Source organism: Tachypleus tridentatus, chromosome 2 (genome assembly GCF_004210375.1).
Source record: "Tachypleus tridentatus isolate NWPU-2018 chromosome 2, ASM421037v1, whole genome shotgun sequence".
NCBI classification, from domain to species: Eukaryota; Metazoa; Arthropoda; class Merostomata; order Xiphosura; family Limulidae; genus Tachypleus; species Tachypleus tridentatus.
Window position 1 is genome coordinate 51,669,582 of NC_134826.1, and position 16,471 is coordinate 51,686,052.

Genomic DNA, 16,471 nt, shown 5'->3' on the forward strand with positions numbered 1-16,471 from the left:
TGTGTGTGTGTGTGTGTGTGTGCATACTTTCACATCAAGCGCATGCTACTGATCACATTAGGACCACTAACTGTCCGAGGCTTAAACACGCGCACTGATTGGTTGAATTGAAAAATAAAAAATGGCGGTAAATTAGTAAAGTGTAGTGCAGCCGTATCGTTTCATTCCTGAAAAAAAAACAACATTGTAAGTGTTGAATCCACCATTACAATCCTAGAAACAAAGTTCGATTTAGAGCACAAATAAAGTGAAAATAGTTTCGGCTTCGAAACCTGCACAACTATTCCCAGATTCGAATACTATTTAAAACAGTCCTACGTACAAATTAAATGGTAGAAAATATAGGTGCCATGATGAAATTTTTAGTCGCCTACGTAAATTCATTCGATATATCTTTCTTCAGTGACGCGATATGAAATACTAGTTACAGTAATTTATACAATTTTTTTTTCCACTGGAATATTTGTTTTTAATTTATCAAGGTCCTTTTTAACTCGAAATGATAGAAAGAAATATTTACAGTTGCTCACGTCAATTCAAAATAGGAAAACTTAAAAGTATAAATTACCCCAAAAATTGGGAAGATGTGTTTATAACAAATATATTCACCCCACTGCAATGTGCTTAACTAAACGTTATTTCTCTGCGTGCAAACGTTTCCATTTTTTTCTTCAAAACACTATTTATAACTTTCACTGATGACAAAACTAACATTTTATTCAATCAAAATTCAGACACTACACAGAATTTCGTAACACATGAAAAGTCATTCAAATCCTCATCAATAAGAAGACATCTTTGTAGTTCTGGTTAAACGTATTCATTTATGCATACTAAGAAGATATCAACAACATGGATCAAACAGGAATGAATCTAAAGCTTGAAAGTGTGTTATATCATATATGAATACTTCATGTGAATAAACTCAAATTATTTATGACCAAACACTAAGACATCTTCAAGAACTCCTTTTTCCTCTTCCCCTGCCCCTAACTCGTCCACGTGCTTTGCCTTGATTTTTGGCAGAAGCTGATGGTGAACTGATCTCTCTACTTGTATCAGCATCATCTTCATCTTCTCCATCTTCATCTTCCACAACCTCTTCTATTTTTGTTTCTTCCTCCTTGGTAACTATCTGAGAAAGTGAAGCAACCAACTCAGAGTTCTCCTGCTCTTGATTTTCTGACACCAGAGAAGATATAAGCTGGTCATCTCCATTCTCTTGGGAGGATGACTGAAAACTGTCCACTGTGCCCAGGATGTCATCCAGTTCTGAAGATATGAATTTCTCCTTTTTTTCATCACATTCACCCTGCTTTTCATCTTTTAAAGGAACCGATATATTGCACTGTTCGTTGTCTTCCCGAGACTCATCTCTTGAAAAACATTCATCCATTTCTTTCTCATTCTCAGTCTGCCCTTCAACCCCATCAGGTTTTTTACTACTCTCTTCTTCTTCACTTCCAGCAACAGTGCCTTGCTCTTCTATCATTTTATCATCATTTTCAGCTTCTTTGCATCTTTCCACATGAGCCTCTTGTATGTTGTTTACCTTTTCATCTTCCACACCAGCTTCAGGTTCATCTGTAGTTGATATCTGTTGTTCTGGAGTTTCTTCTTCTTTCTTTGTATCATCAGCTTCTCTTTTACACTCATCTTCTAATCTAACTTTTTCTGCAGCCTTTTTCTGAATTTGTAAAGCTTTCCGTTTTTTAATCAGTTCTTCAATTCTCTGTTCCAACAAACAAAGAAGTAACATTAAAAAAATTACTTCTGATCAAATAAAAAAGTTATCTACAAGTAAACAACTAAATAACGTAGTTTTAGCAAAGCAGTTCTGAGGTACGAGGAATAACAACCATTAGTTGTTCAAAATTAATAACTTACCATAACTTTACAACTTTTAAAGTCATATAATGTGTATAAAAACCTAATAGAGTTTGAGTGTGCCAAACAAAGTTAACACTACACGTTACCCTTTCTTTAGTAACTAAATACTTAAGTTCAATATTTTCACAAGTAACTACGTAATTACAAAGTGTTTCAATCAAATATCTAATGATTAAAAACTTGCACATTCCAGAACATGCAAATAAACACAAGATAGTTCGTAACAGAATCAGCTTTTAATTCGTATTGTTCCCAACACAGAAAAGTTGAATAATCCACATACACAGGATAGTATAATTTAATTCCAGAATGACCACGTTCACAGTGTTGTTTTCAGAATCTAATTTATAATAAAAGTGCAATAGACAAAACCAAGCATGCAACAGGGATGGTTTCTTATAATACATTAAAATCACCTAACCTCTTAAGCCTACTTACTACTAATCAAGTATTTTTTCAGCTACACACTTTTAGGTCATAGTTCACTTATTTCTTGAAAGATTTGGGATCTAATTAGAAGTTTAGGATTTGAGAGGTCAAATCCTTTCAATTCATGTATCTGACCACACCCATGATCTCATTAATTGATTGATCCCTAATCATGCTAAACATACTTTCAGTTTGACGGTAGAATGGTAGAGATCCTACTGTGTAATAACATCAGATCTAGTATTTGCACTTCTCACACTTAGTACTGCTAGTATACAAAAGTATAGTTAATAAAAAGGTTAAAAAATAATCTTAAATTAGTTTACTCTAATTCTGCTTACAAGAATTTCAAGTGCCACAGCTATTGAGGATTCCTCCTTGTTTATGAAGGTTATTATTCTAATAAGAACCTTATGCTAACCTTAAAACTTCTTGAATCATTTAAGTCTTAATTAATCATTTAGTGTTATTTATAAGCCTTGATAAACTTTCTCAAAATAAATAGTTTATAGGTATATTCAAACATTGAAATATGTTCTTGACACTAACTGCATAGTTTCTGCGATGTTCCTCACATTTACAGTGGGTGACAGAAGAAGTATCAGAGTCCTTAAAAAACTTGTGACAAATCTTGCAGAAGTAACCTTCTACCTTCACAACATAGAACTGTCCTGAATAACAATACATAAAAGATAGTTAGATATCCCAAAGACAGAGTTTCATTGACAAAAATATTCAAAACAATTGATCTGTTTTCTTATCCTACTACTGTGGCTAAGCTTGAAACGGTGTTATTCAGTTATTATTTGTAGGATAAATGAACTTTTATCTTCTAGCATAAAATCTTCAAACTTGTAGGTTTAATTTGACTAAATTTGTTTTTCTAATCATGTAATCCACTTTAACCACAGTGTTTTGCTTTGTACATCCAATAAATAAGGATTAAACTTTTTTGTACATCCAATTAACAAATTAGTTTTTTTTTTTATTTTTATGATTGCATTTTTAAGAAATCACAATTTTCACAAGTAAATATTACCACCAATAACTGTTTGAAGGCATTTTCTGGTACTTTAAGTCTAGCCTCTATGTGAGAAAAGTTTTTTACATGTTCCAGAACATTAAAATGATTTGATAATTATACAATAAACCCAAGTATGTAAACAGTATACTTGTACTAATAACAGTATTGTTAATTACATAATGAAACATTAATCATAACAGCATGGTCATCTGTTATGTTTATTAAATTATAGCTAATAAAACCTTCCTTTGCAAGAAGATAAGGATTTCTTCTTATAATAACTACAAATGAATGGGAAGTACAGTTTTATAGAAATACACAGAAATTAACAAAAGCACTACAAACTTGAAATTCACCTTCCTTTTGTCTGCTAATAAAACAAAGACCACAAAACCACAACTTAAATTAGAGAATGACTTTTTGTTTCTAACATTCATAACAACACTCACCTACTGGTTTATCATCATCATCATCATGTTCTTCGTCTTTCAGCTGCTTCTGGGAGAGAGAAAAAATAATATAAAGACTGAAAAGTACAGTTTACAACAAAATTACTCATCGTTCTATTATAAAAGTAAAATGAAACATAACTCAATGTTTGTAAATGAAGATTGGACAAACTGGAATTTCATCTACAACTCAAATTCCAAGCAATATCAATTCCTTCCTGTACCATTATTTTTTGGCCCAATTTCTAATTTGAAAGCAAAAACTGAAAACAATAACTGCTTGTAGACCAAAGCTGTAAATATGAGCTAAAATGCAAGTTAAATAGAAATAGAACTGTGAATACTTTCTCGTTCAGTCATAGACAATTTTTATACTAATCAATACACGAGTTACCTGTTAGAAAATAACAGGGACTACCATTTTTTAATCTCATTTTTGTGTAATTTCCATAATACAAATAAACTAGTTATAAGAACATTCTAAATCAGTGCTCACACACATTCACATATATGAAATGTAAAAAATATCCACAAAAAATAATTTTCTAGAAATAGTACATTATGCATTTCCAGTACTTTTTACAATAAGCAATTTTTAACATCTATGCACAAATATAGTCACTGACAGGAACATACGAGGTTTCCTTCATCATTTCATGAAGGTCTTAAACCTATGAAAGTTGAACAACTTGCATGTTACATATTAAAAAAATAACATGACACATCTTCAGGTTTTGTGAAAGCTGCTCAAATTTTCTTCTACATCAAGATATCAGATAAGCTGTTTTATATTATAGCAACTGATGATAAAACAATTTTGTGACCATAACGATTATCATTTTAATAATAAATAGTTATGCTTAAATAAATAATAACTATATTAGATATAAACTGGTTTTGACAAAATACTGTCAACAAAAGTCATGATACCCAAATTGACAACTGTAATGATAAGGTCATTTTTACATTTATATGCAAGAACATTGGTTACATATAAATCTTTCAGTTTTTTGCAGTGTTTTCTTTACAATCTTATAACTCAAAGGTGATTACTGCAATATAAAGTATTCAAAGAAATGTAATAACCCTAGAGATATCATGAAGGACTCAAAATGCTAGGACCAGTGTTCTCTCCAAGCTGCACAACCACACAACAAATGTTGTGCATTTAGTTATTCCACTTGTGTACCTCCTTGGTAACAGTGAAGAAGTTCAACACATTCATGACCCCAATGGACCTGGCAATCAATAGGCAAAGTTAAGAGGCCTAACCCTCAAGGTAAGTAACTGTTACAATCATTCTGGTAAAACAGCTAGTTTTGATTTTATTTCACATTTTTCAATCACTTCTACAGCTGATTTCCCTACATTTACAACACTAGAAACTGGGTTTTGATGCCTGTGGTGGGCAGAGCACGGATAGCCCATTGTGTAACTTTGTGCTTACTTACAAACAAAACTGAAAAAAACTAGTTTGTAGGTTCTAGAGCTTATGCAAATGAAATACAAAATTATCATGAAAAGAAGCATTTTCAATCTTAGAATAAAAATTACCTTTAACTCAGATTGACTCACTGAAGACTTCATAAATTCAGATAAATCTTTAGAAAAACATCTGATTTTATGTGCAACAAACTTGCAACATTTACTCAAAATTCATTAAATTTATGAAGATATCTTTAACATTCGGTTACTGTATATATAATTTCAGTGTTAACTAGGTCAATACCAGCAACATGTGACTGGATATATCAAATGGAGTTTTGTGATCTGAGTTTCTCAAAGACTTCAGAAATTTCACAAACTAAAAAGTTTTAAAATACTAAATCAAATCATGAAATATGTTAAGCTGAAACTAGATACAATTTACTATAATTCATGCAATTCGTGTACTTCCATTGTGAAATGCATAAAAAAAATTAAACAAGGAAACACGAGTAACACCCCTCAAGTCCAGGAATGGGGTCTTAGGAAAGAACATGTAAAATTCATGTTTAAAATAACTTATATCAAGAGTTCCAGCAATATAATAATATTATATATTTACTCACAACTGATTAATGCTCTTAATAATGTAATATTTGTAGATTCTAAAATTAAGTTAGTCATTATATAAGCAATAATCATTTATTCTATAAATTTAAGTTTATATACAATACATTGGACAAAAGTTTAATGGTTATAGTAGAAAGCTAATATGAGATAAAATGGTGAATTTTACTGTGTTTCTACAAAGTGTGCTCTTACAACAATTCTTACCTCAGTCTTCTCTTCTGTGTCACTGTCAGTATCCTGGTCACACTGGGTTACTTTCTGGAATAATAAATACCTTATTAAGACCATATTTGTTAATTTATACTAGCAGCTAGAATACTGTACCTTTAAATATACATATGCACTTAGAATACTCATCATTTATTCAAGTATAAAAAACAAAATTTGAAATTTCAAGTTTACTATTGAGGACTTCTGTGTTTTTGAACTAAAATAATGCGTTCTGTAAATCATGTTCTGAAACTCAACCTACCTTGTCACGTTATCATACACCGAAGATGTGCAAGTTTTTAATTCTGCTTACAAAATTGTAAACTCTCCAGACATAAAACCATCACTAAAACATGTAGTTAATGTAAAGAATTTAAAGAACAGTATTCTTAAACACACACACTACTTTATCACACAGAATCTGTAAAACTACATGTATTTGATACAGTTAACTTATAACACTTAGAACAACTAATACTTTAGTTTTCCAAAATGGCTACTATTATAAAAGTATAAACATAAATGAAACATTATTATTATTATTATTATTATGGTTGGTTGGTTGATTTAGTGTTTTATGGCACAAAGCAGCTAGGCTATCTGTGCCAAACATCTGGTAAAAAGTTAAAAGTAAATTTAGTAAACTTCATAAAAGGAAATTAAAGTAAAACAAAAAGTTAAAAAACAAACATAAATAACAAAACCAATGATTACATCTAGTTTACAACATCAAGAGAAAAACTACAGTAATTCAAGTTGTAAAGGACTTTCTGTAACGTAACTGCAATAATAACTCGCCGGGAAGACTAAGAGGTAAGTACAAAAACCACTGTCAGTCACCTGACGTTGGCCTTTCCAGTCCTGGTTCCGAGTTATATGACATTGGGACCATTTTCAAAAAGGAAAGTAATAAAAAGGTTTTAAAAGAAGTGTAGCAAAATTATAATAATAACTCGCCAGGATGACTAACGGGTAGTTCAAATGGACAGTTCAAACAGCAGTGTTAGTCACCTGAGGTTGAACTTTCCAGTCCTGGTTGAGTTATTTAATGTTAAGGCCAGTTTCTAATTTCAAATTGAACTAGATGAACTGAGAGTTTTTAAAAGGGAGTCACATTAAAAAAGGTGCAATGTATAAATTAACAAATTTAAATGGAAGTAAAAAGATTAATGGTCTTTAAAAAACTAAAAACATTATCAAGGTGGACAATGTCACCGTCACCAATAACACTATCTAACGTTATGGACAAACCTTGGGACAGAACATGTTTATAAAATGGTGCCGTCGTTGAGAGTTGTAACGATGACAAGAAAGTAAAATGTGGCTTTTTGCAACCTGAGTGTTACACAAAATACACAATGGTGCATCAGTTCCAGATAAAAAGAAAACGATAAGTTAAAAAACTGTGACCAATGCGTAATCTGGTTAGAATAACTTCCTCTTTCCGATCCTTACAGAAGCAAGACTGCCAAAATCCAATATAGAGTTTTATTTGGAAAAGCTTGTTTTGCATTGCTCACTCCAGGTTGCCTGCTGGAGTTGAGCCTTGAATACAGAATCATAGTCCATGTATAGGACAGGCACAGCAGTGACAGTGCCAGAGCAGACAACTTAGCTGCAGTGTTGGCGAGCTCATTCACGTGAATACCAACGTAGCCTGGTATCCAGAAAAGCTGGATAGAAGTAGACGTTAAAGAGAAATGGGCCAGTCGGTTTCAAATATCAACGAGAACAGGGTGTGAACCAATGTGAAGCAATTTCAGGGCCAGTAGAGAACTAAGCAAGTCAGTACAAATAGTGCAGTTTGAGTACTGCTTAGTTTTTATGTGATCAAGAGCAAGAGAAATAGCATACAGTTCAGCAGTGAACACAGAAGCTGTAGAGGGGATTCTGCATGCAACCACCAAACTGCAACAAACCATGGCAGAGCCCACACAGTCACCTGATTTCAAACCATTTGTATAAATAGGAATGGAAGGATGGTTCAAAAGATGTTCAGCAAATAGCAGACAGTATTTCCATTCAGGAGTGTACTTTTCTCAGATGACTTAAAGACATGTCACAATTGGGGACTATAAAAAGCCATGGTGGGATGGGCTGACCAGTGGATACAGCAATGTTATTCAAGGACAGACCCAATTCATCCAACTGCTCCTCGATACATAGACCGAAAGGAACAATGGCAGACCATCTGGTTCAAAAAAGCATGGCCCATTGAGGAAAAAAAACAATCCCAGGTGGGATGCTTTGGTAAGGAATGAAGTTTCGAAGCATATAGTAAAGGCAGCTGCAAACGGCAGAGGTGCAAAGAAGGTTCATGAGACTATGTATAAGATCTGAACTGGGGAAGTGGAGAAAGTCCCAGTGCAGAGCTGAAGTCCTTGATGATGAATAGGGTCTAGTATCTTTAATGCCAATGGTCTGGTAGAGCCATAGACTAGTGATCCATAGTCAAGTTTTGATCAAACAAGAGCACAATACATCTTTAGCATAGAACATCGATCCCTTCCCCAAATAGTGGAAGAGAGGACATGGAGGATGTTCAGTGCTATTGTACATTTGACCTGTAGCTGCTTCATGTGTGGTATAAAGGTCAGCTTACGGTCAAAGATAAGCCTCAAGAACTTAGTCTCAGGGACCACAGGCAGAACAACTTCACCAATACAGAGTTCAGGATCAGGGTGAATACCCTATTGGCAGCAAAAGTGCATGCAAAATGCCATACCACCATGTTGTATCATAAGCCTTATCAATGTCAAAGAATATTGATACAAGATGTCTCTTGAGAAAGGCTTCTCTGATGTTTCAAATCAAATCAGGTGTTCCATGGTGGAGCGCTGTTGTCAGAACCCACACTGGGTGGGCGAGAGGAGGTCATATGATTCGAGGAATCAAACAAGGTGAGCATTAACCATCCTTTCTAAAGTCTTAAAGAGGCAGCTCATCAAAGCACCTGGATGGTAGTTTGAAAGAATCTTGGGATCCTTCCCAGGCTTGGAGAAAGGTAGGACAATAGCCTGGTGCCAGACATCAGAAAAAACATTCTCCTGCCAGATCCAGTTAAAAACAATCAAAAGAATAGCACGAGAAACAGGAGATAGATGGTGCAGCATGTCATAGTGTATAGCATCAGGTCCAACTGACGTACTGCCACATCGACGAAGGGCCAGTTTGAGTTCCACTTGTGTAAAAGGACAATTACAGGTCACAGAGACAATCAGCTCAAATGGAAAGAGGTGACTGCTCTGCCTGAGTCTTGATGGTTAAGAAGGTGGAAAAAGCAGAAGTGCTAGATACTCGGCAAAAGCTTAGAATATCAGCAATGCTCTGGGTATCATCTACTTCCTGGCCATCAGAGAGCAAGATCAAGAGGAGGACAGTGTTACATCACCCACTGACCTTTCGTATCTTGTCCCACATGACTTTGGAACTGGTGATAGAAGATATGCAGGCTACAAACTTAATCCAAGACTGCTTCTGGTTTCAACATCTTATCCATCAAGCATGTGCACAGACCCACCCACTGGAAGGCGTTGTGGTTCGAGAGTGTGGGATATCTATGGAAAGTATCCCAGGCTCATTTCTGAGCCTTCCGTGCCATGTGGCAGGCAGGATTCCACCATGGACAAGGATATAGTGGAAAATGTGTTGATATTTTAGGAATACATTGTATAATACTTGTATAATACAGTCAGTTACTGCTGCCACACTGTTGTCTATTTATGGCTTTTGGACAATGGCAGGATCAAGTTCTGCAAGAGCAGTGAAAGAGGGCCAGTTTGCCTGATTCAGCTTCCACTGGGGCACGTGGGTCAGGTAGCATCGACCACGGCCAGTATCTCTTAAGATTATTGGAAAATGATCATTGCATCGTGGATTATTGTCAATCCTCCATGAAAATTGGGAAAATAATGAAGAGGAGCAAATTGAGATATTAACAGCAGTAAAGGACTGATTAGGTGCATAAAAATAAGAACCAGTACTGAAAAGAGAAAGGTTGTGATCAGACAGCATATACTCAACAGAGCGACCCCTCCTACCAATATCAGCACTTCCCCAGAGTGGATGATGTCCATTAAAGGAGACGGCAACTGTTCAATGAGAGAGAGTCAAGGTCCGATTGATCATATGTCTCTCCATGGGACAGGTAGAGATAACAAACAGTGATGGTATGACCCACGGAAACACAGATGGCTTCGGCCTGCAAGGATGTGTTGAGTGACAAAGACAGGGTGGGCACATGCTGATCAACCAACAGTGCCACCCCTCCATGTGCTTGTCCATAACACAGCCTGTTATTTCTGTATAGAGAAAACTGCCAAAAGATGACTATCATCAGATTTCAGAAATGTTTCCTGTAAGGAAAGACAAACAGGATGGTAGGAAGCAATCAGTGTTTTGATGTCATCCTGATTAAAACGTAAACCTCGACAATTCCATTGTATCAGAGTGGCCATTTCTATTTACGTGTAGGTGAACTGGGTGGAAAACCCTTCTGTTTATGACCACGCCTTTTTTCCTTACTGTCCTTATTCAAGGGAGGTCTATCGACCTCCACGGATTCTGCCCTGGGTTGATTGGGCAGACCTTTGCTGTTGGAAGGGAATTCCAGAAACTGAGGACGTGAACAAATGATGGTTTTGCATCTTGGGGTGGGAGATGTATCAGAGGAAATGCCTTTACTTGGAACAAAAGGATGTGGATCTTGGGGTTTTGTGGAATGTATACAAGGGACAGAGATAAGTGTTGAAGTTGATTCAACTTTTTTAACCATGGAGGTCAAAAGACTTTTCATTTGTTTGGAGAATGATTCTTTAGGAGGCACAGAGAGATATGTCTGCACTCCCACTGTAGTTGTGGAACGAAATGCAGCAGCATACATCCAAGATGAGGTGGTGGACAGCAATTTGAGCCTCAGGTGAGGTAATGGTACGAATTGTTTTCAAATGCTGCACTTCTTTTCCTTCCAACCATTTATGGCAAGAACAAATGTAGAATGGGTGAGAGCCATTGTAATTGATGCAATGAGGGTCCGTTTCACACTCGTAGGCATCATGGTCCTTGCCACTGCAATGAGTACACGTCAAGAAACTACAACATGATGTCTTCGAGTGACCGAACCGTTGACACTAGAAACATTAGAGAGGGTTTGGAATGTGTGGCCATACTCTACAATTAAGATAACCTACTTTGATGGTGGCAGGTGGACGTGGTGACGTAAAAGTGAGAATGAGGATATTGGTCAGCACCATAATTCCATCTTTGCAAGTGGATATATATGCCTCACTGCAGAAATTCCTTGGGTGGAGAAACCAGCAAGAATCTCAGACTCTGGGATGTTCTTCAAATCCCTCTCAACAATAACTCCTCGTGATGAATTTAAAGTAGCATGAGATGTATCCTCAAAAGATACATCCTGAATTGCCTTTGAATGCAAGAGGATCTCACTGTGTTGAGATGTGAATGTTTCCACCAATGTCACCCGATCAAAGCTTCTTTACTGACTTTGGAGAGCCAGCAAGTCCCTCTAGTCTCTTCTGAATGAAAAATGGAGACACTTGCCCTAAAGGTTTGTCTGAAAGTAAATGCAATATAAGAAAATGAGGTACAACAGGTGATACAGATAGTGAGGGTTGCTGCTCAGAATCTTCAAGACGTGGTCATTTACCTATAGACTGTTTTTTAACTATTTTATTTAGATTTGTAATTGAAGTATCCATAATTAAGAGAAGAAAATTTTGGTGCCCACTGACCCCACCCACCATGGAGCCCTATAAAGGGACACTCTACAATGTCAAACAAGGACACTGCAACAACACCAGGATTTCGTGAGCATTATACCCAAACACCAGCATCAGATATAATGTCCACAACACCTGTTGAGAACATCCAACACTGGTACTTGGTTTACCCTAGCCCGAGTGGACCAGCCGATTAACCCAAGGTGGGCCACCTCAAGGAGTCCGTCTACGGGAATTCAAGGCCAAAGTGGTATGTTAGGGTTGGACCCTTCAACCACCAGGGTCCTCTTCCTCAGCTTCACAGGTTGCCACACATGCAAGCATGTGGGTGGATGTTTAGATCCCAGAGGAGGTAAATTGAAAGAACAGAACCTTCTTTGGGAGATCCCCTAACCATGTACAGGAATCCACACCGAAGGGAACAATAACAATAATTTCGAAATGTCAAAAACATTTTTAAATTTTTAACCTAAAAGCTGACCATTATAAAACAAATAGAACACCTTGTGCACTAACATGTCTACACATATCTAGGAACATAATTCTTTAGAATCACAACAGTAAGACTACTACAGTTATCATCCAAAATCAGCACTACATCTTGTCTCACTGGTCACAAATATTGCACACATCTTCATTCTTAGTAACGTTTTCACCTTGTAGACGAAAATTTTCACAGCATATCATCTATTCTAATTTGACATAAAATCACATCTATGTTGGTACAAAATTACAATTCATTTTTTGTTCTAACACAAAAACTGGTTATAAAATTTTGTGAAACAGGTAAAAAAACAAAACAAAAAACAATCACACTACCAACTGATACTTCATCCCTAATGTAAGTTCTTACTAAAAATTAGTGGTCCAGGTACATTTACACTCCATTCATATATAAACTTTAGGAAATAATGAAAATGTAGACATAAAACCAAAGCACTAACACGGTCAAGAAAGAAAACTATATTAATAAGATGAATTATGTTGGTTTCATATAATATATTCTCTTTCTTAAAGCATCGTGATCCAGTTTAATATCTTAAAATGTATCAATCATTTCTAAACATGACAATTTTCAAAAGCCATAAAGGAATTTATTCTAATCTTAGGATCTAAATACAAAAGAAACATTCTATAGAATACTATCAAGTCTAACAGAAATATGTCTAAATGTGATAATTGAAGTCTGTAGTTTCATCAAATAAACCTTGAACTGGTCACTGCCAGTAAGTACTCCTCCATTTCTATTCTATTCTACTATTTAGTATTCTGATGCACATTAAAATTACTACTAGGTTAATCAATCAATATGACAATACTGTAGTGCTGCATTCACAAAAGATGTCTGTAGATTAAGTTGTAGAAAACTTTTATACTGAACTTGGATGTTACAGAAAGGTACTTTAGTACCACTTTTTCCTTTAAAGTTTTACATTCTAAGTACCAACTAATTGAAATTCATTATCCTACAAACCTTTTTGCCCTCATCTACAAATATTCCAGTTGCATCTAGCGTTACATAATCCATGTCATCATCTGATTTAGTAGCATTATGTTTATCAGGCTGCTTGGTAAGGTTCTGCAAGACAAAACTGTTACTTTAATTTAAATAAAATTTGTTTTATAATTAATTAACATTACTTTCTTTGGTAAATAACATTTTCTCAAAAACAGGATAAAGCACAACTGAGTTTAACACTAGAGATAAAGGATACATTTAAAAGTAAATGTTAAGTTTAGATTAACAGATAAGAAGGTTCACAGAACTAAGAAATATTGGGAACTGGTAAAAAAAATAGGGAATCTAAACAGACTTATAAAAAAAACACCTTGCTAATAATATTAAAACAAGGTAAGCATTATGTTAAAATGGCAGATTGCATTCTTAAAAGATGCTGATAGCAAAGACTTTATAGAAGACAATGTTTTCTTTCTTTTCAAAAGAGAAGGTTCTTAGTAATAATCCTGACTAATCTGGAGGAAATAATATTACAATTGAGCTGAACCACAAAAATAATATTACTTGGTGTTAAGTGGAAACACTCAGAAATAAACCATCAGAACTACACAAGACCTCCCCAAAGAAGTCAAAGATTAGATAAATGATTCCTTTTGATTTTTAACATCAGCATTTTACCTTTTCTTTTCTAGATGTTTGTGATATCAAAATACTTAAGTCTATAATTTTGAACAAATCAGGAACTCAAATTACTAATGTTGATAAGGTAGAATATATATGGGTGATTGAAATTGTGCAAATTTTGTGTTAAGATCTTAAAGCTTTTGATAACGTGTTACAGAAAAGAATAGCAAAGAAAACCACTTTCTTATGGGTTCACAAGGGGTCAGGGTTTAAAGGTCATGTCATTGTATTTGTTGACTTGCATTCAAAATTTTATTGAACTACTATTTTATAACTTATGTCAATAAGTTTGGAATCAAACTGTAGATTGTAATTCAAGCTTTACTATTATACAAGTTAATTTCTTAACTTAAAAGTAAATATTAAAAGAACATACAAATACAGATTTCAGTGGGACACGTGGTATGTTGAATGCAGCACTGTTTAAAATTAAATGTTTGTGATGTTAGAATATAAGTCTATAATTTTGAAGTAATTAGGAATTCAAATTACTAATATTAACAAGCTAGAATATAAAACTAGAAACTTGTATCTTTTTATTTAGCTGAGATATGACTTATGTACTGAATCAAACACAGTAGCCATGTTCAACTCTTTCCATTTTTTGAAACTGTTCCTAATGTACTCTTACTACAGTATCTTACACGTGAACAACCAATCAACAGCTTTGTTTTTCCCACCATTTTAATCTTTGCAAATGCAACAATGTTCTTTTGATCCACGATTTCAAATGAGGTAACCATTGTCTTTAGTGTGCTTAAAGTTTTGTATTTTTTTTTAAATCTAAATATATCTTAGTTACTAAGCTTAATAAATTATAGTGGAATTCTATGATATCAGCATAGTCATTTATAATTCTTTTGGTTATTCAACTGTATATGTAAAAACCTATGATATCCTCCATGTATGAAATTTTAAAAGGATTAGTGACCTATGTCCAGCAGGAACCAAGTACAAATGTCAGAGTGAGAAGAGAACCGTTTGCTTTGCTTCTTGATTTATTGTTTTGTATTTAAAAAATAGTAAGCTTAATTATTTCTAAACAATAATAATCTATATACATATATAAAATGTATAATAATAGAAATGTGACTACATGTTACAAAACACTAGTCCATTAAAACACTTAGGTTATTTTAAACAGAACAATAGATTTTTTTTTCTAAAATTAATTCAATGTACAAACAAAAATTTACTACATGGTTGATCTTTAAGTAAGAATGTTCAGAAATTTGTCTTAACATTTCTAATGAAGAACTTGTTTAAAACTTACAAATTGTATCACTCAATCTCAGGTCACTGATTATGTAACTTACTACAGCTTGTACTAAACACTAATCATGTAAATATTTATCCAAACAATTAAAAAGTGAGTTTTGTTTTTCTAGTTATTGAACTGAAATCCGCTTTTCTATATCACAGTTTACAGAAAACTAGTACTGGTCAAGTTCAACTGAATCTTGTAGACAAAAAGTCTAACATCTTAATAAATGGATTACATTGGTGAAAAACAAAAAAGACTTACTGAGAAAGAATTTTACACTAATACAATTTTACTCAAGGGAGAACACAAAAGGTAAATGAAGTTACTTATAGAGTTGAACCACACAGACTAAGAAGTCCAATCAAAAACACCTTAAGTGCAATAATAATAATAATAAAAACAGGATTGAGCATATGACTTGAAGGAATGAAATCAAAGGTAGTAAAACTGGTAGCTACACCTATAACAATAAGAATTTTATTTATTAATTAGCTAGGCTATACATTTTGCTTTACTCACTATCATGGTCCAACTTGAACACAGAACATAGCTTGACTAATTAATGAATATCTGTTGTAAACTTGTTACCAGTGTTATAAACTTAGCAGTAAGTTTGACCATCAATTTTGATTTCATTCTTTTAAGTCACAAGCTAAATCCTTTTTTTACCACACTTTATTCACACCTGTGTACTTGATTAAATATCATGACTTTTTCTCAGCATACATCAACAAACCATAGAAAGTAAGAAAGTTTCACTCAACAATAACCAACATTAGCTTTAAGATTACAACCATACTTTTCTGAAGATATCTATATTTTCCAAAATCAACTAGATTTTTTAAAAATATACTGTGGTAGTTTTCTCTCTTTAAAACAGTTGGTAATGAAAAACAACCATGCATGTCCTTTCACTCTATAGTTTTACTGCTCTAAATCTTTTGTTCATCTTTGATCTGAATGACAAACTAAAAACAATCATTTACTCTTGGGTAGAGCTGTAGTAAAAATTTAAGACCAATAGTTCACCTAACATTGTGTAATCATGGAAGACAATTTTGGTCAAAACAGAGGTTTTTGATGAATAACTCTGAACACATGGCTTACATTTAGACAAAATTTTAGGCCTAATTATAGGCTATAATGATGCAGTGTACCAAATTTTAGCACATCCATGAAAAAAACAATTTGAACTAGCACAGTCAGAACTACAGAAAGTGGAAAATTGCTAAACTAGCACTCCTATTAATAAGAAATAGCATCCAG

The 16,471-nt window shown here is 34.1% G+C and overlaps 1 protein-coding gene across 11 annotated transcripts in view; it reads right to left on the reverse strand.

Moving 5' to 3' along the window:
* Positions 1-690: 690 nt before the first annotated feature.
* The window catches only part of LOC143243796 (uncharacterized), a 31,197-nt gene continuing 15,416 nt past the window's right edge, over positions 691-16,471 (reverse strand). For 7 of the 11 annotated variants that reach the window (XM_076487462.1, XM_076487461.1, XM_076487464.1 and 4 more), the window contains 5 exons: positions 13,273-13,377; positions 6,052-6,105; positions 3,793-3,841; positions 2,869-2,990; positions 691-1,732 (listed from right to left, as the gene is read on the reverse strand). In XM_076487462.1, coding sequence (XP_076343577.1) covers positions 959-1,732; positions 2,869-2,990; positions 3,793-3,841; positions 6,052-6,105; positions 13,273-13,377 — 1,104 coding nt within the window. In that variant the 3' untranslated portion in view covers positions 691-958. The remainder of the gene's footprint in view (positions 1,733-2,868; positions 2,991-3,792; positions 3,842-6,051; positions 6,106-13,272; positions 13,378-16,471) is intronic. The other 4 variants (XM_076487468.1, XM_076487466.1, XM_076487465.1 and 1 more) reach the window with 1 other exon arrangement.